This window comes from Anabrus simplex, chromosome 3 (genome assembly GCF_040414725.1).
Source record: "Anabrus simplex isolate iqAnaSimp1 chromosome 3, ASM4041472v1, whole genome shotgun sequence".
Lineage (NCBI taxonomy): Eukaryota > Metazoa > Arthropoda > Insecta > Orthoptera > Tettigoniidae > Anabrus > Anabrus simplex.
The window spans coordinates 226351683-226375228 of record NC_090267.1 but is presented as its reverse complement, the minus strand read 5'-3'; the positions used below and the strand labels follow the sequence as shown (position 1 = coordinate 226375228).

Sequence of the window (23546 nt, the reverse complement as noted above, 5' to 3'; positions counted from 1 at the left end):
ACTCTACCTCTGATCCATCGCTGAAGCTGTAGTAGTGAAAATTTTTACCACTTTATAAGAAATCAAAAAATTGTAGTTTTAATTTCTTTGATAAAAATTTATTCATACCTTAAATTGCAACGAATTCATGGACAAAATAAAAACTAGCTGTAGAATTATTAACTATAATAATGACGTCGCCACAGTTAACACGCGTTAATGTATATCTCCTTCATTACAATGGCGACTTGAAAGTCTCTAGTAAGAGAATGTAAATTAATCTTACCTAGGACAACAGACACGATGATCGTGATTAGAAGGAGTTGGAAGCCCATCTATCAGCTGAAACAAACAAGGAGGGAGAAATGATGATAAGTGAAGATGTTCGTTATACTCAGGTTTTTCATTCTCCCCGTTGAAGGTCCCTTGAGGAGTGAAAATGTAACCATCATATTTTTTTAATGAACAATAAATATATGTGCCAGAGATGGTTTAGTAATTAATGAAAACAGAACTCTCCCATTGACTTATTTCCTTCTTAATTCTCCTGTGGGTTGGTATCGTCTGTCTGTCGTAATATATAACTAAAAGGGGTACAATTTCAAGGACTCTCAACTTTGGACTACGCAGCCTTTAACTGAGTTTTCACTTATTCTTCTTACTCGTGTTAGATTCCTTCCCTTTTATCTTTCCCATTCTACCTGCCTTAGGGCCGGTATTATAATATAGGTTTAAACTGTTGGTTCAGTTTAAAATTCGGTTTATCTGTTAGGGCCGTTTTCCCCAAATGAGTTTAAACTAGGTTTATTTTAATCTGGTTTAAGTCTGAGTTTAAACTAACATTCCTTTTCTCCATATTGGTTTAAACTTTGTATCAAGTTTAAACTTGATTCAAAGTTAAACCTTCTATATTGTTGGTTTAAACTGCTGTTTATATTCAACCTTCTTGACATTTTATTGACGTATCTGTGATTTTCCTTGTAGAAGGGTTAGTTTTGACCACCAGTACTGCAGCACTTTACTAGAAAACATACTAAAATTATAACCTAGTATTAGCATTAGAAAAATGGGAGAATTTATTGAAGTCTTTGGTTAAATAGGAAATAATTTTGATGTGCATGTGAAGTTAAGAAACCACATTCCAACAAAAGTTTACAATCTTGGAAAATCGGATGTAACGGAGTTTTTTTGATGGATTTATAATTCATAAGCGAACAGCAAGGATTGTCTAGTATCGAAGGAGGATTCATTTAAAACGTCAACTGCACGAAATAATGCTATTTCGCTAGAAGCAATGATTCTGGTTGCTTTAAGATATGATGCAGCAGGCATTTTTCTTATTAACAACGGGGACCACAGACCTTAAATTGCAGTCTCCTTATAATATTTTATACTGTAAAATACTGTTGGTGGTATGAATACTGTAATGTGAAGCATAAAAATATTCCTACATAAGTCGTGTAATACGTCCACTCTTCATGCGGTGCCTGGTGGCTGTGGTCGCTAAATCGTTAGGTCAGCATCGTCCGAATCCGTGACCAGACGGTTCGAATCCAGTTTGTCGAAAGTATTTTTACCATCAGAATGTTGACCGGCACGGTAGGAGAGGCGGTTGTATACAATTTCTAATCGCTACCGGTAGTATATATATAGTTATAGGATCAGAAAAACAATAAAGTGTTTCATGCTTGCTAGTAAACTTGTAACAGAATAGATTATAGTTAAGAATGTTTCATCGTAACTATTGCCAGCATACCAGCAATAGAAATATTAATGCTATAGGGAGAAGAGTATTATGCATACAGTACGACATATCGCAAACTTGGTTATGTTATAAACGAATACGGAATCAAGTAATACATCATCAGTGGTCTGTCTGCTGGATCCAAGGTTTGGAGATTGATTCGGGCCGAGGGGGATGGATTTTAATAGGAGATAGATCCCGAGCATGCTTGGAATTTGTTTACTTGAAATTCACATAAATGTTGATTTTCTGAAGAAAGGAATACCGTAGGCCTATTGCTGAAAGACCAGGATTTTAATATTTCAATGTTCCCGTGTGTTCCGTAAGACAATACAGACATCAAAAGACACGTATTAGGCCCACGGTACTTGTTTATGGTAAAGCATGACAGAGAGAAATAAGATACCGGTATAAAAATGCGTTCCAAGAAATTGTAGGCAGCAATAGGTAAAATTATATGACACAACACTTCGTACAAATGTAAACAATTTATTTATCAGTAAAGCTAATATCCCTCCGATTTTGTTCTTTATTCACTACGTACGATAGCATTAATTCGCCACAAACAGCTGATATTATTACAAAAATGTCGGTCATTGAATTACTTGGCTCTGATTGGCCAATTCCAATCGACCATGCCTTCGACTATTCCTTCAGTGCAGCCAACGTTAGAGCCAACGACAGCTCGCCCGTTTAAACTAAACGAGTGTCAGAAATTGGTGGAGAAAATGGACGCAAGTTTAAACTAGGTACTAAAGTTAAACGGGTCTAATTTATGCCAGGTTTAACTCGATTTGGGGAAAATGGCCCTTAGTCGTGTATTGTAAAACTTAAGCTTAACTAGAGATTAATTTTACTGCCACTCGTCTACCGTTTAAACTGAAGTTTAAAAAGTCATAACCTTACAACACGGTAGAACGAATGGATCTCGAAGATATTTTTGAGGTGTTTGAAGAAATACTAAGTGAAGAAGAAGAAGAAGAAGAAGAAGAAGAAGTGGATCAAATTACTGAACGACCACGGGCACTACGAGTTTTCCGAGCAAGGAGGCGTCACTTTCATATATGGAATGAAAAATAGTTTTTAAATAGGTTTAAGCTTACAAAACAGAGTGTCATAACCCTATTTCAGCAAATTGGTGCTAGAATAAAACATGCAACGAAAAGGTAAGAATGTAAAAATGACTTTTCGAACTGTTTGAATCTCAGGAGTGTAAATTGTAGATTCTATTTCAGAAATCATGCTGTAGAACCCCTTAGTCAGCTACTAATAGCATTGCGGTTTTATGCCTCCCATAGTATGTTTATTAAAATGAGAGATCTCGGAGGAATTCATAAGGCCACTGTTTCACGGACTATATAAATATTTCTGTACTAATTGCACAAGCAATTCTATTTCCTTATAAGTAAAATTAGGACAATGTTTATTGCTTTTATCCGCCATTTTACGTACAAGAAGTAAACAAAATATTATCGATAGTCATATTTTCTTGCAAGTCACTGCAAAACATTATCGACAGTCATCTTTTCTCGCAAGTCACTACTACCAAGATCGTATATTTCCTTCTTCACCTCAATTTAACTTAGGCCGGCCATTATAGGACTCAACATCGGTTTAAACTCAAGTTACAGTTTAACTCAATCTTCAGTTTAAAACATCATTATAATACCGGCCCTAAGTCTATTAGTACGACCCGACAGTGTTGGGTTTGCAAAGCCTAGGGAGCCTTTCATATTCAGTCAGACCCTGACGAGACCCTTTCCCTCCTTTTGTTCATAACCTCATCCTTCGAAAGATCGGCCCCTTTCCTTTTATTTCCTTTTAATTAAAAGAAGAAGATTATCTGTACTTCCCCTCAGAACAGTTATCACCCTCATCACCATCACCTTTCCTATTTCATTGAACTTTGCCGCAAAACCAGAGCAAGTTAACCGCTGTTTCCCTTCACAATCATGAGATCGCACTATGTTTCAACATCAGTTGTAAAATTGACAGGACTGGTGTAAAAATATTGAGCCACTGAGGTGCGCAGTGTGAACCAAAATCTGCATCAAAAGGCCACTTCATCACCTGTAGAAGTCGAAAATCAGAGGCGTTCAAACTTCATTATAGTTGTACCTCTCGGTCATGACTAAACAGGTAACGTACCTTTCTTCCTTTCTTCCTTTCTTTCTTTCTTTCTTTCTTAATCTGTTTACCCTCCAGGGTTGGTTTTTCCCTCGGACTCAGCGAGGGATCCCACCTCTATCGCCTCAAGGGCAGTGTCCTGGAGCGTGAGATATTGGATCGGGGGATACAACTGAGGAGGGTGGCAAGTACCTCGCCTAGGCGGCCTCACCTGCTATTCTGAACAGGGGCCTTATGAGGGGATGAGAAGATTGGAAGGGATAGACAAGGAAGCGGCCGTGGCCTTAAGTGGCCATTTGCCTGGAGGAGAAGTGGGAAACCAAGAAAAACTAGTTGGAGAATGGCTGAGGGGGGAATCGAACCCACCTCTACTCAGTTGACCTCCCGAGGCTGAGTGGACCCCGTTACAGCCCTCGAACCACTCTTCAAATTTCGTTCCAGAGCCGGGAATCGAACCCAGGCCTCTGGGGTGGCAGCTAATCACACTAACCACTACACCAGAGAGGCGGACCAGGTAATGTACCCCCACGATAAAATTTCCAAAATGGAATATTTAGAAAAGTTAGTACCTAGCAAATTATTAAGGTCGTTTTCATTTTTGAAAACGGTTATTTTTAAGTACAAACTGTAAATAATACAAGATCATGAAAATAAATACAAGTTTTATAACCAATCATAACAGTTTTAAGAGTTGGTCACTGTACCAAGTATTATGCAATGATAACGAAATGATAAAGCATTCCCTGTTTGTATAAAAGCTTACAGAAATGCCGCTGCTAACCTCAATATGAATACTAAGTAAAGAGGATAGTTTTCATCCTAATTTTGGAGTTCATTAATTATGTATCATTAAAGTTTTCAATGAGATGGGTGTACGTCATGCCTTGATGTTCGATTGTCGAGGTGAAACATTCAACTTGAAATCCAGTTCCAAATTTGGCTTATGGCAATGCTTATTTCTAGGTGGGTGAAAGCCCATTCTGGTACAGATATTTTGTTGGAAATAAGTATCATAAACTTTACTTGTGTTATTAGTTTTACGTCATGTTCACTCTGTAAATTGGGATTAAGGCCAAAAGAAGAGAACGAAGAAAAATAAACAGAAGAACAAGAATGAAATAGCTCAACTAATATGTAAAAGAAAAATATAATTTCTGTAATAGTTGAGGATGTCGCGGCCAGCGTAATAATCTATGGCCGTATCTTTTCCGAGCTTTGTAGGCCGTGGTCCGGGAATATTTGATATTCCCGACGTTTCACCGATAACTGAGTTATGGTTTCTCAAGGTTTCAAGGGAGCTTCGTAACACTCGAAGACTGCGCAAACTTTAAAAATGCCTAACGCAGTTTTCGGTGAAACGTCGGGAATATCAAATGCTCCTGGACCACAGCCTACAAGCCTGGAAAATACAGAAATTGTTTATTGTCCGTCTCCATGGCTAAGTGCTTAACGTGCTGGCGTTTGGTCACATGGGCACTGGGTTCCATTCCTGGCAGGATCGAGAATTTTAACCTAAGTTGTTTCATTTCCCTGGCACGGGGATTGGGTGTATGTGCCGTCTTCATCATCATTTCACCCTCATCACGAATCGCAGGTCACCTTCGGCCGTTAAATCAAAAGACCTGCACCAGGCCTCTCTGGAGGCCACACGGCATTTCATTTCAGCGAACGTTTTCAACCCACCCAGCCTATCAAACCCTCGTGGACCGGTCGAAACTGGCTAAAGACTGTCAGGAACTGAATTCGGGCCTATTAAACTAAAGAATAGCAGTAAAAAAGGCATGCACCCAACACAGAACGATTAGGAGGATAAAATAAGGTTTATTGACATAACTTGGTAAATAGAAGAAAATGAGAACACAAAGAAAAACAATTAGGGGAATACAAAAGAAGAACGGATACTCACATTCATAATCCTTACAGAATCGAGTCATTTGAATCATAGAATCCAATCTTATGAATCTCAGTATATGCGTCACAGGAGCGTACCGAAAAGTGACAATAATATTCAGTTCTTTCCTTCTTGACAGAAATAACTAAGATTTGATGCCAAGCATTTCTTTCCTCAGAGCAAAACGTTAATGATACGTGAAAGAAAACGACGTTTCACATAAAAGAATGTCCGACTCGTTGACTGAATGGTCAGCGTACTGACCTTCGATTCAGAGGGCCCCCGGTTCGATTCCCGGCTGGGTCGGGGATTTTAACCTTCATTGGTTAATTCCAATGACCCGGGGGTTGGGTCTTTGTGCTGTCCCCAACATCCCTCCAACTCACACACAACACATAACACTGTTCTCCACCACAATAACACGCCGTTACCTACACATTGTAGATGCCACCCACCCTCATCGGAGGGTCTGTCTTACAAGGACTGCACTCGGCTAGAAATAGCCACATGAAATTATTATTACATAAAAGAATACTATCATAGCATCGGAATGGACAAGGCTATAAATCAATTCATTTCTTTTGAAAAAAGATTACAACAATCTCCAAGGAGACTGTATCCCCGTAGAAATAAATGTTAGGAAAGTAAACCTGGCAGAAAAGGAATAAACAAGGAACACAAAGTGATGAAGGGAGTTTCCATGGTTACAAAGTTAAATAAACATATCTTAAATGAAATAAATAGAACTGAGAAAAAAATCCCGAAAATGGGCAAATAAACAGGCAGATACAGCCGAAAACAAGTGCAAGATAAATTAACAAGTAATAGAAATAAAGCAACATCCGAAAGACACAAAAAAGAACATAGATCCAGCAATCGTACGACATCAACACACACACGCGCAGAGACCAAAATAAGCAAGGTAGAATAAATGATGATATAGTGTCAAGACACGTTACGACGAGACTCGCAACAGCATGACAAAGGTAATCATAGTCTCGTGAGCTTGATCCAAATGCATAGATCAGAATCCTGGGTTGCCGAAATATAGGCACGGCTCACCCATACTTCTCCTTCTAATACTTTAGATGATAATTTTCCTTGTAATACTTAATTGTTGGCTCGTGCATTTTTTTTTCAGCATTTATTTCTTCTGGCTGTCTTTTTTCAGTTTCAATTATAACTATTGGGTCTATGGTGAATCCACTTCTGCTGACTTTTGAGTATGCCAAGATGTCTACGCGTCTGCTAATCTCGGCTCTCATTATCATCAGAAGTTATTTGCCTCTCGACAAGATTTTCTTTTTGTTCATCCGGGTGAGGTTCTGTAATATCTATATAAATAAAGTTGTAGGGGGTCCGCTGTCTGTAATTTCGTTTGTTCTGCCAATTTTTCAGATATTTATCCGTTTTAGGGCAACTCAAGACCGAATCAGTGTTTTTTTTTTTTTTACTTTTCGTGTCTGTTTGTCCGTTTGTTCCACCATCACGGCGCAACGGCTGGATAGATCTCAACTAAACTTCATATTTAGAGTATACTCATCCCGAAGAAGGTTTCGATATGCATATCATTTTAGAATCTTTGAATAGACGGGGATTTATAGGAAAACCAGAACGGTTTTCCTCCATTTTCTCTTATACTATTGATTTTCTGTAAACTCCGTGGAACGTATGTGAAACGTCTTTTCATTATAAACAACTTTCGTTATGTTCATAATTTACCTTACTCTTCAAATGACGGAGAAATTTACTATTTTCATGCTCTGCATTGAGTGACCGACAGACCGACAACGAACCTTACCATGGCAACGTCTCTGACTGCTTGCCAGCAGGGAAGTAACTTATTGCCATTTTCCTCATCATGCCTTTAAATTTGTGGTTGTTCCTTGGGTAGAATGCGAGAGAGGCGTCAATCGGCCTATCTGAGGGATATTGGCGGAATATCGTTGGAGGTTATAACCGTCCTCGAATAGCTGAAGTAATAACACCACTAGTCATCTTCTTATCTGTTTACCTAAGAATCCCTGCGCCTAAATTTCTCCTCTGTTACCACTTTCTTATATCCATAACTCACACCAGCCTAGTTTATTGAGAGGTTTTTGATTTTCCAGTACATTCACTTGGTATTTACATATTTGTCGTCATCCGGCTGTCCTCAGTTATAATCCATTTTCTATTAATTTCAACTTTCTTAACTGCATTATTTTCTTCCTTAATTACTCCGTATGTATGCGAGTGCTAATTCCGAAAGCTGGACACTCTTTTCTCTGAGGAATTATTCTAAGCTATGCAAATGTATAAGTTTTGGCCCCGAAAAATATCGAAATATGGATGGAATTTTAACGACGGTGCAGACCTTGGTTCGGGATAATTGGTGGCTAATCGGTAAGTCGTATCACAAATCAGAAAGCACAATCGCGTTTCATTTTGGAGAGATCTACAACTTTGTTCCTATGACTTTTTGTCCTATTTCTATCCCTTATACGTTAAATAGAGCTGTATTTCTCGATTTCAAGTTAATTTTGTACTTTTACACGTATATGTTATCATTTGGCACACTTCAATGGCCATGTGATAGACAAATTGTATGATTTCAGCTGTCACAGGAGTATCAAAAATAAAATGTACTATGTGAAAACTGTACAAAATTTCACCCCATGCAATGACTATAACTCAATCTAACCCATAAATATGAGAGATACGAGAAGATGTCATAGGTCTAACCATGTAGAACACTGAAAGAGGCGCCTGATGGTGAAGTCCGTTTCTAGATATGTCGTACAGTTTCAAAGCAGTGACTCTCGAAATAAAGGTCTGCATTTATAGAGTGTGTCTGGACATTGACTGTTTTGGCGAAATTTCCGCACAGTTATACGTTTCAGGTGTAATAATGACCATCTGCATATTTTTAGCCATGGTGTCGGTCTGTCTATCTGTTTGTTTGTTTGTTTGTTTGTTTGTTTGTTTGTTTGTTTGTTTGTTTGTTTGTTTGTTTGTTTGTTTGTTTGTTTGTTTGTTTGTTTGTTTGTTTGTTTGTTTGTTTGTTTGTTTGTTTGTTTGTTTGTTTGTTTGTCTATAACTTGGAAACTACTGTATATATTTCCACCAAATTCGATATTTAGAATCCACCTGTACTTGGATAGGTTTTAGGGCAAGTATTGTTTCTAAATCCCTGAAATGACTGGGGGTTTATACGAAACCGAAACCGTGATTTTGCACTCCCACAAAATATACACAACCAAACCTGATGGAAATCTACCTGCTTTAATGGAAATTAATTTCTAAACCTTTTTTCTCATGTGCATCATTTCGATACGAGGATTAATAAGGGAGATATCATTAACGGACCGTTTTTCGGTACAAGTCCCACCGTACTTAACTCAAGAGCGGATGCGAGTAAAGCGTATTTCTTACAACTTGAAAACTACTGAAGATATTTGAACCAAACTTTATATTTAGCATTCATCTGTCCAAAGGTAGGATTTAAAGGTCAATAAAGTTTCATGTTCCATGAATGGACTGTCGGTTTATAGGGAACCGAAATAGTGTTTTTACTCTTCCACAATACATACAGTACAAGACCAACCTGAGTGGAAATCGACCAAACTTGATAAAAATCCATTTCTAAAACAATTTTTTTCATGTGCATTTTTTAGGAGGATTAATGAGGGAGATATCATGAACGGTCGGTTTTGCAGGTTAAGTCCAGCGGACATAGCCCAAAAGTGTTGTGCCTGGAGCAGATTCCTTATCTATCTATATAAATAAAATCGTAACGAATGTGTGCTTGTACATTGACTATTTTGCTGAAATTTTCGTACAGCTACCCGTTTAAGGGATAATAATGACCATCTGCATTTTTTTTGTTTAGTTTCCTGAAAGTCCTAATTTTTACCCTCCTCACTCAAAATCCAGATTGCGGCATAATCTGCCAGACGAACAAGAAAATTGAAATTTCGCAAATTATACGTTTTAGCCTGTAACGGACGGAAAACTTCCAAGATCTTTAAATTATTCACTTTTTATCCCCGAAGAATATCGAAATATGGAGGCAATTTTAATGATGGTGCAGACCTTCGGGAAGTCTTAACACATAGCGAATGGCACAATCTCCGTTCAATTTGGAGTGATCTACAACCTTGGTCTTGTGACTTTTTGTCGCACCTGTATCCCTTTTACGTTTGATTTTTCTCTATTTCTCGATGTTTAGAAAATTTGGGCTTTTCACATGCATAATTCATACTTTCAATCACTTATAAGAAAGATGGAATCATCAAACTCGACACGAAAATTGGCCCACCCAGTAGCCATATGTGAGCCAAATGCTATGTATGTAGCTGTCACTTAATTATCCGAAAAGTAATGCAATGTGAGATAATCTTATAAAAACTTCACCCTGTTCAACGCTTCTTATTCAATCTGACCCATGAATAGCTGAGATATCATAGGACCAGTCGTTTAGGCCACTAAATTCGGCGTCTTATGGTACAATCCTTTGTCGATATGACGTACGGTTTAGCAGCAGTTAATCTGTAAATGACGGTCTGCAATATTGTAAACAAGCATATACTTTCGCATGTCGACCTATATATATATTCACTGATATCGATTTGTAGCGATCGAGAAAGGGTGTGTCTGCTATTGTAATCAGTACTCCCCACACCGACTTTGACTGGCAGTAGGAATGGAGTCTTTCACCAATCCTGTGTAACTGGCATTAGTAAGGAAGGCCTATCATTGTAACGAATAATTCATTTCTCGATTTGACTTGCAGAAGGCAAAGGAGCATGCAGTTTTGTTTAAAACTCCGCTACCCGACTGTGTTTGGCTGTAGGCAAGGGTGCCCGCCATTATAAACAAATGTACCCATCTAAAATGTGACTGGCATTAGACATAGTGGCCTGCTATTTTGATGGAAACTCGCCAAATTTGTGTGACTGGCAGTAAGCTGGCTGGCAGTAGGAAAAGAAGCCTGTCATTATAATGATAACTGCACAACTCAATTTCAACTGGTAGTAGGGAAGTCGCCTGCCTTTATAATAAAACTCCTCAACTGTAATCTGTCTAGAAGTAGAATAGCGGCCTGCCATTGTAACGAAAACTCCCCAAGTCGATTGTAACCGCGCAGTAGGCAATGGGGCCTGCAATTATAATGTAAACTTCCCAACTCGATTGTGAATGGCAGTAGACAAGTGAGCCTGCCGCTATCATCACAAATCCGTGACAAACACTTTACATAGGAAACAACGTATGGGGACCTGCGCATGCTGTTTCTCGGATAACGCTAAGAGACATCCAATTTTAAAACAATCATATTTACTTCGATATTCGAATACAATGTAGAATACCGTAGCGAAGCAGGGGTACATTCGCTAGTAAGTATTTAATCTTAGATTACGTAACATTTGCCGCGGTATGGATATGGCGAAAGATTTTGATTAGAAGGCCATGGTTGAAGTTGAGAACAGTCAGTTTCTCCGGACTCACATCGATATGACATATGGGTAATGCACTGACTGCAAGTTGCCAACAAAACAAGTCACTACTTCAACCTATAACGTCTGAAGAATGGAAATAACCTCCTTAGCACCATAAAAGCACAGAAACAGTTAAATACACCAACAAATATCTCGAAACTTACAAAAATGTTCGTTATTCATTAAAACTTACGTAAAAACTTGGTGTAAAGGCACACTTGCACTGAAAAGACCTATAACTGAAATATGGCACGCATGAAACGCAGTTAACTATGCTGTTTTCCGCCTTCTGAAGACATAAGGTTAGTGGTCGGTGTGAAAATTTCACCATTATTGTCGAACAGCTTGCTGGTGCTGATAAACCTTCTCAAGGTAAAGTTCACTACAAGATAAAGTACTGGGTATAATGAACGAATAATTAGTCCTCGAGCTGTCAGTGATAAAACAACGTACTTTGCAAAACTACTGGCCTTGGCTGTCCATTACGACCATGTCACAGCACATTACAAAAACGGCCGAGGTATATGTACTTCAGCAAAAGCAGAATTATCCTTATCTGTAACAATTTCTTGTTCCTATAGGGGCTAAGCACCAAAACAAGTGTCGCGACGATATGAAAGAGGAAGGCTTGCAGTTTCACGTGATTGTTCATATCACGAATACAGTCACATGACTTACAACTTTACATGCAAACCGATACACAGGAACTTGATTTCATTGCGTTCATTGACGACCATTGCGCGCCAGTTGTAGCTAGCCCTACTTCCACTTACATACTGGTTTTACGTCCAACTAAGTACTCTTGTAGTTTTCGGAGACGCCGAGGTGTCGGAATATTGTCCCACAGGAGTTGTTTTGCGTGTTAGTAAATCTTGACCTCCTTCAAATACCACGGGACTGAGTAGGGATCGGCAGTGGCGGCTCGTGACAACATTTTCAGGGGGTTCACAACAACATTTTTGTTCATGTCTCAAATAAGCAAAACGTAACATAGGTACATAAATCACTTCACTAAAAGTTCCTTGTACGGTTTCTTCTCCATAAATAATATGGTAGAACTCCTTTAACCGAGGATGAATTTTATACTAGACCATGCCCTACCAAGCGATTTGTTACCTTGCATTAGAAAGGCAATAAAACAAGCTTTCAGAAAATATATGGATTGTATTACTTTGTAATGACCTGTCACATTGAAACATGAAATAGTTTGATATGAGGAGAAAATTCACCCAGTTGCTATTATTTTTTCCGGCAGTGTATATACCCCAGTTGAGAGCTTTCTGGACGTCCTTTTCTGTAGCAAGTTGATCCAGGACCCGCTGTGTAGGGATGTGATTGTCTTGTATCCGGGTCACATTTCGAGCTGGGACGCCGGTTCTGAGGAGTTGGCGAAGTAGATCTTCGTCAGAGTGGGCGAGGTCTACGCCGCGAATAATGCAATTGGGCCGACTTCCAGTTTGGTGTCGGCTTATATGCTTATTGGCACGGCGGGGTATGAGAGTAGAGTTGAGGCGTTCCCCAGCCGTTTAAAAGAGGCGTGTGTGAGTCGGTGTAACGGAGCTTCGATATAAGTCGAATGCTTTCGATCGATTGTCGAAATCAGGTCCAAAGAAAAGAAAGTTTTAAATTATCCATGAATGCGTAAAGATGTATTAAAACTGGATGTTCACGTGCTCCTGTGCTCCTGAGAGCCCACCGCCACTGGGATCGAACCAGCCAAGTCGCGCTCAGAAGGCCAGTACTCTACCGTCTGAGCCACTCAGCCCAGTACATCCACTTAACTCGTGCAGATTACTTCTTTGTCTGATCTTTGGTGGCCTATTCTTGTTCTTCAGTTCTACTGCTTTCTGGTTTATGAGGCTTAAGAGAGTCATTAAGGTTTTCTTTGGCTCACTCCTTTCTTTACCGGAGAGCAGAATTGCCGAGCTTGGTATAATAATAACAACTTCGCAGTCGTACGTTTTCTCCGCTACATGGGTATGTTTTGGGGCTTACAAACAAGAGAACGAGTATAAATTCTTTGGATTGTCCCCTCCTAGCAGCCCTCTACGGCTGTGATTAGCTAGCACCCTCGGAGGCCCGCGTTCGATTCCCGGCTCTGCCACGAAATTTGAAAAGTGGTACGAGAGCTGGAACGGGGTCCACTCAGCCTCGTGAGGATTTTAATTCTGGACTGAGGAGTAGAACCGGGTTCATTATATATCAGATTTTCTCAAGCTCTTGGTTAGGGATCTCACCTCCTCACCTCTACCGCCTCAAGGGGTACGGATAATGCATCTTTTGACTCCACCCGTAGAGGAGATAGAGTTCCGGAACCGCTAAATCGAAAGAAAAATGGGTGCGTCCACACAAGAACGGTAAGGCTCATGAATTGTGATCAAATGAAAATATCTTGTAAATATAATACTATATTATTACAGTACTAGCCTATTAATTCTTTCTTAATCCGTTTACCCTCCAGGGTTGGTTCTTACCTCGGACTCAGGGAGGGGTCTCACCTCCTCACCTCTACCGCCTCAACGGCGGTGTCCTGAAGCGTGAGACTTTGGATCGGTGGATACAGCTGGGAAAAAGGACCAGTACCTCGCCCAGGCGGCCTCACCAGCTATGCTGAACAGGCGCTTTGTGGGGGATGGTAAAATCGGAAGGAATAGACAAGGAAGAAGGAAGGAAGTGGCCGTGGCCGACCGTGGCCGTAAGTTAGGTACCATCGCGGCATTTGCCTGAAGGAGAACTGGGAAACCACGGAAAACCACTTCGAAGATGGCTGAGGTGGGAATCGAATTCCCCTCTACTCAGTTGACCTCACGAGGCTGAGTGGACCCCATTCCAGCTCTCGTACCACTTTTCAAATTTCGTGGCAGAGCCGGGAATCGAACCCGGGCCTCCGGGGATGGTCGCTAATCACACTAACCACTACACCCCAGAGGCGGACGTTGTTATTATTATTATTATTATTATTATTATTATTATTATTATTATTATTATTATTATTATTATTATTATTATTATTATTATTATTAGCCAGTACTGTGATGTACAGGTGGCGTGCCTGTCTCTTATTTCAAGTACCTGGGTTCGCTTTCCGTCCAGTTCAAGGATTTTAATTCTGGACTGGGAAGTAGAACGGGGTTCATTTTAGTTACAGGAAGAAAGCATACAGTGAGAATTCCAATGCAAACAAAAGCAGCTCGATTTGTTCTGGGTGATTTCCCACAAAAGAGTACCGTTACGAAAATGCTGCCAAGTTCTGACTGGGAAGACTTGGGAGAAAGGAGACGAGCTGCTCGACTAAGTGGTATGTTCCGAGCTGTCAGTAGAGAGATGGTGTGGAATGACATTACTAGACGAATAAGTTTGAGTGGTGTTCACAATATCAATATAAACTTGGAATTCAAGAGGACAAATTGGAGCAAATATTATTTTATATGAGGGGAATTTAGGGTTTGGAATAATTTATCGAGGGAGATGATCAATAAATTTCCAAATTCATTGCAATCATTTAAGGAAAGGCCAACTGAGCGAATACCCTAAATACAGACCAATGTTGATTGATTGATTGATTGATTGATTGATTGATTGATTGATTGATTGATTGATTGATTGATTGATTGATTGATTGATTGATTGATTGATTGATTGATTGATTGATTGATTGATTGATTGATTGATTGATTGATTGATTGATTGATTGATTGATTGATTGATTGATTGATTGATTGATTGATTGATTGATTGATTGATTGATTGATTGATTGATTGATTGATTGATTGATTGATTGATTGATTGATTGATTGATTGATTGATTGATTGATTGATTGATTGATTGATTGATTGATTGATTGATTGATTGATTGATTGATTGATTGATTGATTGATTGATTGATTGATTGATTGATTGATTGATTGATTGATTGATTGATTGATTGATTGATTGATTGATTGATTGATTGATTGATTGATTGATTGATTGATTGATTGATTGATTGATTGATTGATTGATTGATTGATTGATTGATTGATTGATTGATACTACCTATGCCAGTCAAACCCATACACATTCTGACCATGGTGTAGTTCTTATTTTGGCCAAGACACCCGTCCGAAAATAAGTTACAATGTTTCACAGTTTGTGGAACATAGCGCGTTACGTAGTGGTTTAAAAAAGAGCACGCGTCATTACCAGCTCATTTCCCGTTGCCGTCATGATAGAGTACAGTGTATTCTCTTTTCAGATCACGAAGGTTAAATAAATTAACCCACAACTGATCAGGTAAAATATTTCTTGCACTGCAATGTTTAAAAGCAAACGCTATGGCAACCTTGTTCTCATTGTCTTGGCATAAAGCTTTCATTTCTTGTAAACGTCTGTAAAATTTATGGCTCCTACGACCAACAGTAAGTAAAGAATATGGCAACAAATCATTGACTTAATGCTTTCCTCCTCCGATTGCACTACACGTGGCAGTTGTTTCTAGGATAAAGAGAAGGCTGACTTAATTCTTTATGCCGTTCGAAGGCCTTTGGTTCAATACTTCAGAATACCGAATGTTTAAAAAGAATATGCTATTTGACTTAATGCTTAGTTCCGGCCAATTCAATTGTATTTTTGGACTTCTGATGCATAAGCCCTGCCTGACGTCATTTACACGAGTCCCGTAGCAACAGACTCCGATTGCTACGTACAGTATATGAAGAATATTTGCACCGGGCGAGTTAGCCGTGTGGTTAGGAGCGCTCAGCTATGAGCTTGCATCCGGGAGATAGTGGGTTCGAACCCCACTGTCGGCAGCCCTGAATATGGTTTTCCGTGGTTTCCCGTTTTCACACTAGGCAAATGCTGTGGCTGTACTTTAATTAAGGGCACGGCCGCTTCCTTCCCACTCTAGCCCTCTCCTATCACATCGTCACCATAAGACCTATTTGTGTGTGCGACGTAAAGCAACTAGCAAAAACAGAATAGTGGATTATATCCTTTTCAAGGAAAACTCACTTCAGTTCAAAGTTCACACATTTCCTATTAGTCAAAGGAAATATTGAAGCAGTTGCACCAGAGCTGTACAAGAAAAACGTAAAGTCTTAATCGAAAATTGTGGTAGGAAACAAGTCTCTTTGGAAAAAGAAATATCCAATTCGTCGATCTATGACACGACGCATCATCAATAGTTATATCTAGGGCCCGGATTTTTAGGTTTTAACTTACTATTTTCCTCGCTATTTAATTCATAAATTTCAATATATTTGTTCGTTTCACACTTCCTGGAGCAGAATATGTGAATTTCATTGCACCTAAAAAAAACTAAATGAGGAGTTGACACCTAAAATAACCTAAATAGCTGTTTTACCTTCTTCAAATAACGAATGTAATTTCCCCTGCATTGTAAAATTATTTCCACCGCGATTACAAGCAGTAGGACGGAGAGAGTTCATGTTACTACCGTTAAATCAGTTCATCCCATGCTTCCCACTACACATGTGACATCTGGAGGCTCCTTGATGCGTCTGATAGGTCAGTTGGAACGTAAACAGTTTCGCCTCCAGTCGTCCATAGAGAGTAAAGCCGGCAGCGTGTGTGGTGACTGCTTCCTGTAGTATTATCTAACTGTAATTGTTGTATAGCGAAACAATGCCTAAATCGCACTTATTGAGAAAATTGATTGCTACAGATGGTCGAGTAGTCTTATGTCAGGCACCTGTTTTCACCTGAGCCGATACTTACCCGCTGGGGAACTTGGCTGTCTGCTGCTATTTACTATGAATAACTTGGATGAAACAGAAGCTTCCTGCATCGCCAAGGCCAAGAAATCCCTTGAGTGCCCGACCCTCGTCGCTTCCCTAGCATATATTAAGACACATTGTTGTTTTATACCAGAAGCTTTTCTCCAGTTGGAAGGTGCAATCTTGCCACACAAAGATTCCCTGGATATCATTGGCAATGTTTCCAGAAGAGAAATACCTGGGCTATTGGGAGTGGCATGTTCTTCGAAGCTGCAGAAAATTCTTCAACGCAATCCTGGTTTTGAAGATATGAAAATCATCAATTCAGTATTACAGGGAAAAAAGTATTCAGGAAAATTACCCCTACAACTAATACATTCGCATCTATGTACTACGCTCCAATGACGTCATGTTCCATTGAAAGAACTTTTCCGTCATATAAGAATGTGTTACGTGACAACAGGAAATCATTTACGCCAGACAATTTGGGTATGTACGTTGTTATGTACTGCAATGAAAAAAATAACTTATAAAGGAAACAGTAAAGTGTATTCTCTGTGTATTTTTATGAATATGAATTTGAATATGACAATGTAAACTTTTGTGAAATAAGTACATAAATAAATTTTATAGAGCTACAAAAACAGAAAAATATTGCTTCCTGGAGGCAAAACCTAAAATTATCTATTTTAAAAATACAAGAAACCTAAAGTGAAGGTTTATGCCACCTAAAAATCCGGGCCCTAGTTATATCTAACAATAACCGCAGTTGCGCATTGTCTACAATTTCACTTAGTTAATCGGGCTGTAATCTTGGATTACATTAAAAAAGAGGCGTACTCAAGGGGGGGATAATTATCGGGTTTAAACCAACCCCTTGAACGTTTAACTACTTTTTTAATGAAATGGCGTATGGCTTTTAGTGCCGAGAGTGTCTGAGGACATGTTCGGCTCGCCAGGTGCAGGTCTTTTGATTTGACGTCCATAAGCGAGCTGCACGTTGTGATGAGGATGAAATGATGATGAAGACAACACATATCCTACACCCAGTCCCCGTGCCAGCGAAATTAACCGATGATGGCTAAAATTCCCGATCCTGTCGGGAATCGAACCCGGGACCGCTGTGACCAAAGGCCAGCACGCTAACCATTTAGCCATGGAGCCGGACACTTTTTTTAATAATGGGCCTATACAGAGTCTCTCTTATAAACCCAGACCGTCCAGCAGCTTTTCTGCTCTCCGAGACCTAAGCAGCTGTACGGGAGGCGCGCGCATAATTCTTGACGTTGCAAGGAGCGTGCATGTGTTCGACATAGCATCAGTCGCCAGTCTGAATCTCAGCTGTTAATATGGTGGAAAGGATATCATTGCCACGCCGTATTTTCGTATTTAAAGTACGAGTCGGCTCGACTGAGACGCGATATATTTGTTCAGTACCACCTTCATGAGCATAGCTTCACGCAATTGTAAATAAATTTGAAACTACTGGCTCAGCGCTCAACATAAAACACGCGCGCACACGAACTGTTTTAACAGAGGAAAAACTAGATGGCATTGCTGCGAATCTTGAGCGGCCACCGAACCAATCACTCACAAAATTAGCACAATAAGTAGGGGTTTCGGTTTCTTCTACACATAGAGCTCCAAAAGCTGTTACACATCAAACCGTACAGTTTTACGTGGGCCCATTGTTTAAAACCTGCTGATCCAGCCATAAGAGTGGTATCTTGCTTCATTGAATGACCGTTTATTCGACCCACAGCGTATGTTCTTTGCGGATGAGGCCTGGTCTCATCTTAATGGTCGTCTGAACAGTCATAACTCTCGCTATTGGTGTGCATAAAATCCGAATGGTGTTTATGAAGTTCCTCATTATGAAGGATCACACTTCAGCATCTTTTATAAGGTGAAATTTCATATAAGACTGTATACACACGTGCCGCGTGCGACGTAAGTTGAGCTGAGGCAGCTGCTGTAGCGCAGAGTACGAACTCGTGCGTTCGGTCTGGGTTTATAAGACAGATCCTGTATAAAATTAAAATTGGCGTATTTATATTTGAGTATTAAAATATCCATAATCGTTTCATCTCCTCTAATTTCTCACTGTCATAGTAACAAAACCTATTGACACAGGATACAGTCCACCCTCTCCTTCTTCAATAATATAATCCCTGTGCTTCGCGCTGCAGCACGTACAGTACGTCATTCAACGTGGAACACAAGTAGCTGTCATTCAGCATTCTGAGAATGCGGCAGTGCTCTCACTGGAGCGGTAGGTCTCGGAGCATATACTCCTCCTCGACTACTGAAAGGGAGAAAGAAGCATCAAAGCCGGGCGCCGTATTAAGAAGGTACAATAATAATACCGACCTTGTAATAAAATGAGGCCAACACCATATAAACTTAATTGTTGTGACAGATACTGTTTTGACAGTTCACCAGTGCAGATCTGAAATATTGTAGTCTACATTGTCGAGCTTTATTCATTCGTTAATTTGAATTCAGATTCCGTTGTGGAACGTTCGTTTAACGTTTTTTTTTTTTTTTTTTTTTTGCATTTGACAGTTCATACTTTTTAATAGAAACGTCATAGTGTGGATTCATCATTGTTTATTGTTCAAGCCTGGTGAGTTCCATACTGACACATTTGAATTAAATTGGATGTATTCAGTATATTTGATTGCTTCCATGGATTTTCCTGTTATGTAAAATATCTTACCTATCATATATACAAACAAACGTTGATTAAAATATATTATTGTATAGTCTAAGTGTAAGAATGCCATGTGGCACTGGTACAAGCATTTTTATTGCACAAACTGAAATGGATGTTAAAAATTATAGCCGAAGGCTGTGAAAAATAATACGCTTAGAAGATTGTATTAAGATATTTATGAAAATATCATATTCGAACATATTGTAATAAATACACCGTAACGCAAATGATAATGGTAATAATAATACACGAAATTTTAAATGCCGATAATGTAATAAATGGTGCTATTGGCTTTGCGTCCCATTAACTAATTTTGACGGTTTTCGGAGACGCCGAGGTGCCGGAATTTAGTCCCGCAGGAGTTATTTTACGTACCAGTAAGTCTACTTACATGAGGCTGACGTATTTGAGCTCTTCAAATACCACCGGACTGAGCCAGGATCGAACCTGCCAAGTTTGGGTCAGAAGGCCAGCGCCTCAACCGTCTGAGCCACTCAGCCCGGCAGATGTTAGTTGTGAACAATTTTAATAACGACCCCCGCTAACAAAATTCTACATAAACCACTGCATCAAAGAGACGATTTCGTTGTATTCGTTAACTTCGAAATTAGTGGGTAGTCATCTAAAAAAGTGTCTAATCCCGTTCGAAACCATTTGTAAACCATATCGCTAACACCGTGGTATACACTCGTACACTCCTCTCAGACTCTACTCATAAGATTTTATACTCTTCCTTCTCTAGTTATTCCTACGTAACTTGGATGTAATCCACGATACGAGCGAGAATAAACCATACTCCACGATCCGTGCCGATCGGTGTGCTAGCGGAACTTGTTTAGCGTTCAGCCTGGCAGTGCGTACTCAGCGACCGAGCTGGTAAGGAGCAAGAGGGGTTCGTGATAGTATTTCCATAGTATGCAGTACTGAGAACAATAACTAGTCCGAGCAGCGGATCTTTTAATGATCCTTCTCTGGATCAGTGGTAGTGTATCAGCCTCTGGATCCCAATATCAACCCTGGCACAGGTAGAAGTGTTTTGGGAGGGCAGAAAAAGAATCTATATGGCACTCTATGCCGTTCGACGTTGGTATGTGAAAGATCTCTGCCGACACATTTAGTGTTCACTTGAAAAACTAATTAAAACTCAACCATAGGTCACCCAATAGAGTTTTTGTTTCTCTATCATCTAGTAGGGTAAAACAGAAAGTAGAAATTGATACACTGGTAACCTAAATGGCGCCATAATAAAATGTAACACGGTTTCTGAAGCCATAGATTTTATTATTATTATTATTATTATTATTATCTACGGAGCGCTTCAAAAGTATGTGTATTGGTTAAACAACACTATAAGTTCGTAACAGCCGCAGCAGTCAAATTATAGAGTTCGCTGAGCACAAAAATCTACTAAACGGATATTTCCGAAAGTTGTTCCAGATTATTAAAAGAATTATTATGTTATATTTCATAAGTAGACCTACACAAATCCACGTTATATCATTCTTACGAATCTTGGATTAATTTATGAAGCACCAATCATAATTCGAAACTATGCTCCAAATAGCTATGTTATTATTATACTTTGACCTATGTATCTCAAACGTGATCACTGATGACTTATCCATACAAAAGTAATTGTATATGCTTTATACCTTGATGGCTTTCGAGAGTCGAGTAGAACCACACTGAACATCAACGTAAGCGGGGATCGTCCTTAAGTAATCCGTTAAAGCACACTTGTATCAACAACTCAGCTCATAACCTACAACAATTTTACAGCTGTTCACGTTGCAAGCATGTGGCGAACTATCACTGCTAACACATACGTGAGTGTCGTCGCAAACGGGGAAGTAATAATGGCGTGTGGCTTCCAAAGAGTCCTGGTGCAGTTCTTTCGATTTGACACCGTATAGGTGACTTGTACGTCTGAATTAAAATGCTGAAGACGACGCGCTGACACACACACACACACACACACACAGCCCCCGAGCCATCGGAATTAACAAATGAAGGTTATAATCCCCAGCCCGCGATGGAATCGAACCTGGATCCCCCGCGACCAAAGGCCAGCACACCAATTTAGCCATGGAGTCGGATAACGGGCAAGTAACTAACAAGTACCTACGGTCCACTCTTACTGGTCCATTGTCAATAAACAGAGTAAACTCCCGATTATTATTCGTGTGCAGGTTATTCGTGCATCCTAAATGAATTATTAAAAAACACACAAATATACATTGCCGGAGAAAACATCCAACATCCTCAAGGACTCAGTGCACCAGGCTATAATATGTGCATACTAAGGGGTTGTTGTGTCAGTGATTCATTTGTCACGGACGTGGCAATCAGATGACACTAAGGACGCCTGTCCGGGCGGACTCTGCAGGCAGTTACTGTGCTGAGGTTACGTGTTTGCAACATCCATTCTAGGGCAAAACCATGCCCCACCGACGAGCATGTACTGCAGCCATTTGAACGGGTTAGCATTGTGGGCCTGAAGGAAGCTGGATGGGCGCATCGACGGATTGCTGCGCATGTTGGGCACAATGTATCGGTGGTGTGTCGTTGCGTTTAGCAATGGTCTGTAGAACATTTCCACACCCGTAGACCAGACTCCGGACGTTCGCGTAGTACAGATGCACGTCAAGGTCGACGCATTTTGCGAGCAGCGGTGGCCGACCGGACATCATCCAGGAACGAAATCTGGTCAGATGTTGCACCTTCTGTGTCACCAAGGACCACTGGAAACCATCTGCTTGCAGCAGAATTACGATCACGTGCGCCTCTGACTAGGTTTCCACTGACACCACGACACCGCCAAGCATGGATACTCTGGTGTCGTGAAAGAGTAGGCTCATTGTGTGGGGGCCATCAGATACAACTCGCGTTCACAGGATAACGTAACGAGTGCCCGCTACACTGCACAGGTTGTTGTACCCGTGCTACTGCCATTTCTTCATATGGAAGGTGATGCGCCTTTTTCAGCAGGACAATCCACATCCAAATGTAGCTGCTGCGGCGCAGTTTTCAACGTGGTGTACATCAACTGCCCTGGCCAGCAAGATCTCCGGATCTCTCGCCAATTGAACACGTATGGAAGATGATGAAGCGGGCACTTACACGTTCTCCAGAACCTGCAAGAACCCTTGCCGAATTGCGTCAAAAAATGCAAGATGCTTGGTACAATCTATCGCAGGATGTCATTCGGCACCTTTATGATCATTTACATGTGCGAATACACGCCTGCATTGCAGCCGGAAGGAAGTAGACAGTGTTTTGTTTCTTATTTTTTTTACATTTGGCTTTAGGTTGCACCAGCACAGGTCTTATATCAACAATGGGATAGGAAAGGGCTAGGAGTAGGAACGGAGCGTCCGTGGCCTTAATTAAAGTACAGCCCCAAAATTGTCTAGGTGTGAAAATGGGGAAACCACGGAAAACTATCTTCAGGACTGCCGACAGCGTGGTTCGAACCCACTATCTCCCAAATGCAAGCTCACAGTTGCGCGCCCCTAGCCGCACGGCCAACTCGTCACACACTGCGACTGTTCGGGCACGCTTCCCTGTGACAAGTGTTTCTCATTTGGTCTGAATTTTGAATCATATACTCCTGCAGTGATGAACTACCTGCCACATCCTTTGTGAATAAAATGAGCTGGTCCTTGTGGATGTTGCATGAATTTTTCCAGGAGTGTGTGAATGAAGGTACAATAGTGTACACTATTTGTCCTGTTTTTGAAATACGGTTCCTCCAACAAGGGAACTGCTTGGGTTTGACCAGATGCATTATAATGAAGCTGGATAGTATGATCAATTAAGACATCATAAATTTGATGGCAACAGTCATAATGCAGTAAAATAATATTTAAATACGGGAGAAACGGCTCAATCCG

The 23546-nt window shown here is 40.2% G+C and overlaps 2 protein-coding genes across 3 annotated transcripts in view; one reads left to right on the top strand and one right to left on the bottom strand.

Moving 5' to 3' along the window:
• The window catches only part of LOC136866169 (putative carbonic anhydrase 5), a 90228-nt gene extending 68858 nt beyond the window's left edge, over positions 1-21370 (bottom strand). The window contains exons 1-2 of the mRNA XM_067142899.2: positions 21306-21370; positions 266-321 (exon numbers count right to left, since the gene is read on the bottom strand). Coding sequence (XP_066999000.2) covers positions 266-314 — 49 coding nt within the window. The 5' untranslated portion in view covers positions 315-321; positions 21306-21370. The remainder of the gene's footprint in view (positions 1-265; positions 322-21305) is intronic.
• The window catches only part of LOC136866170 (uncharacterized), a 1405624-nt gene that overhangs the window by 1284795 nt on the left and 97283 nt on the right, over positions 1-23546 (top strand). The window contains exon 1 of one of the 2 annotated variants that reach the window (XM_067142901.2): positions 15459-15492. The exons of the other annotated variant lie outside the window; for it this stretch is intronic. The gene's annotated coding sequence lies outside the window, so the exon portion shown is untranslated. Of the gene's footprint in view, positions 1-15458; positions 15493-23546 lie in introns of those variants that run through there. 2 annotated transcript variants of the gene reach the window in all.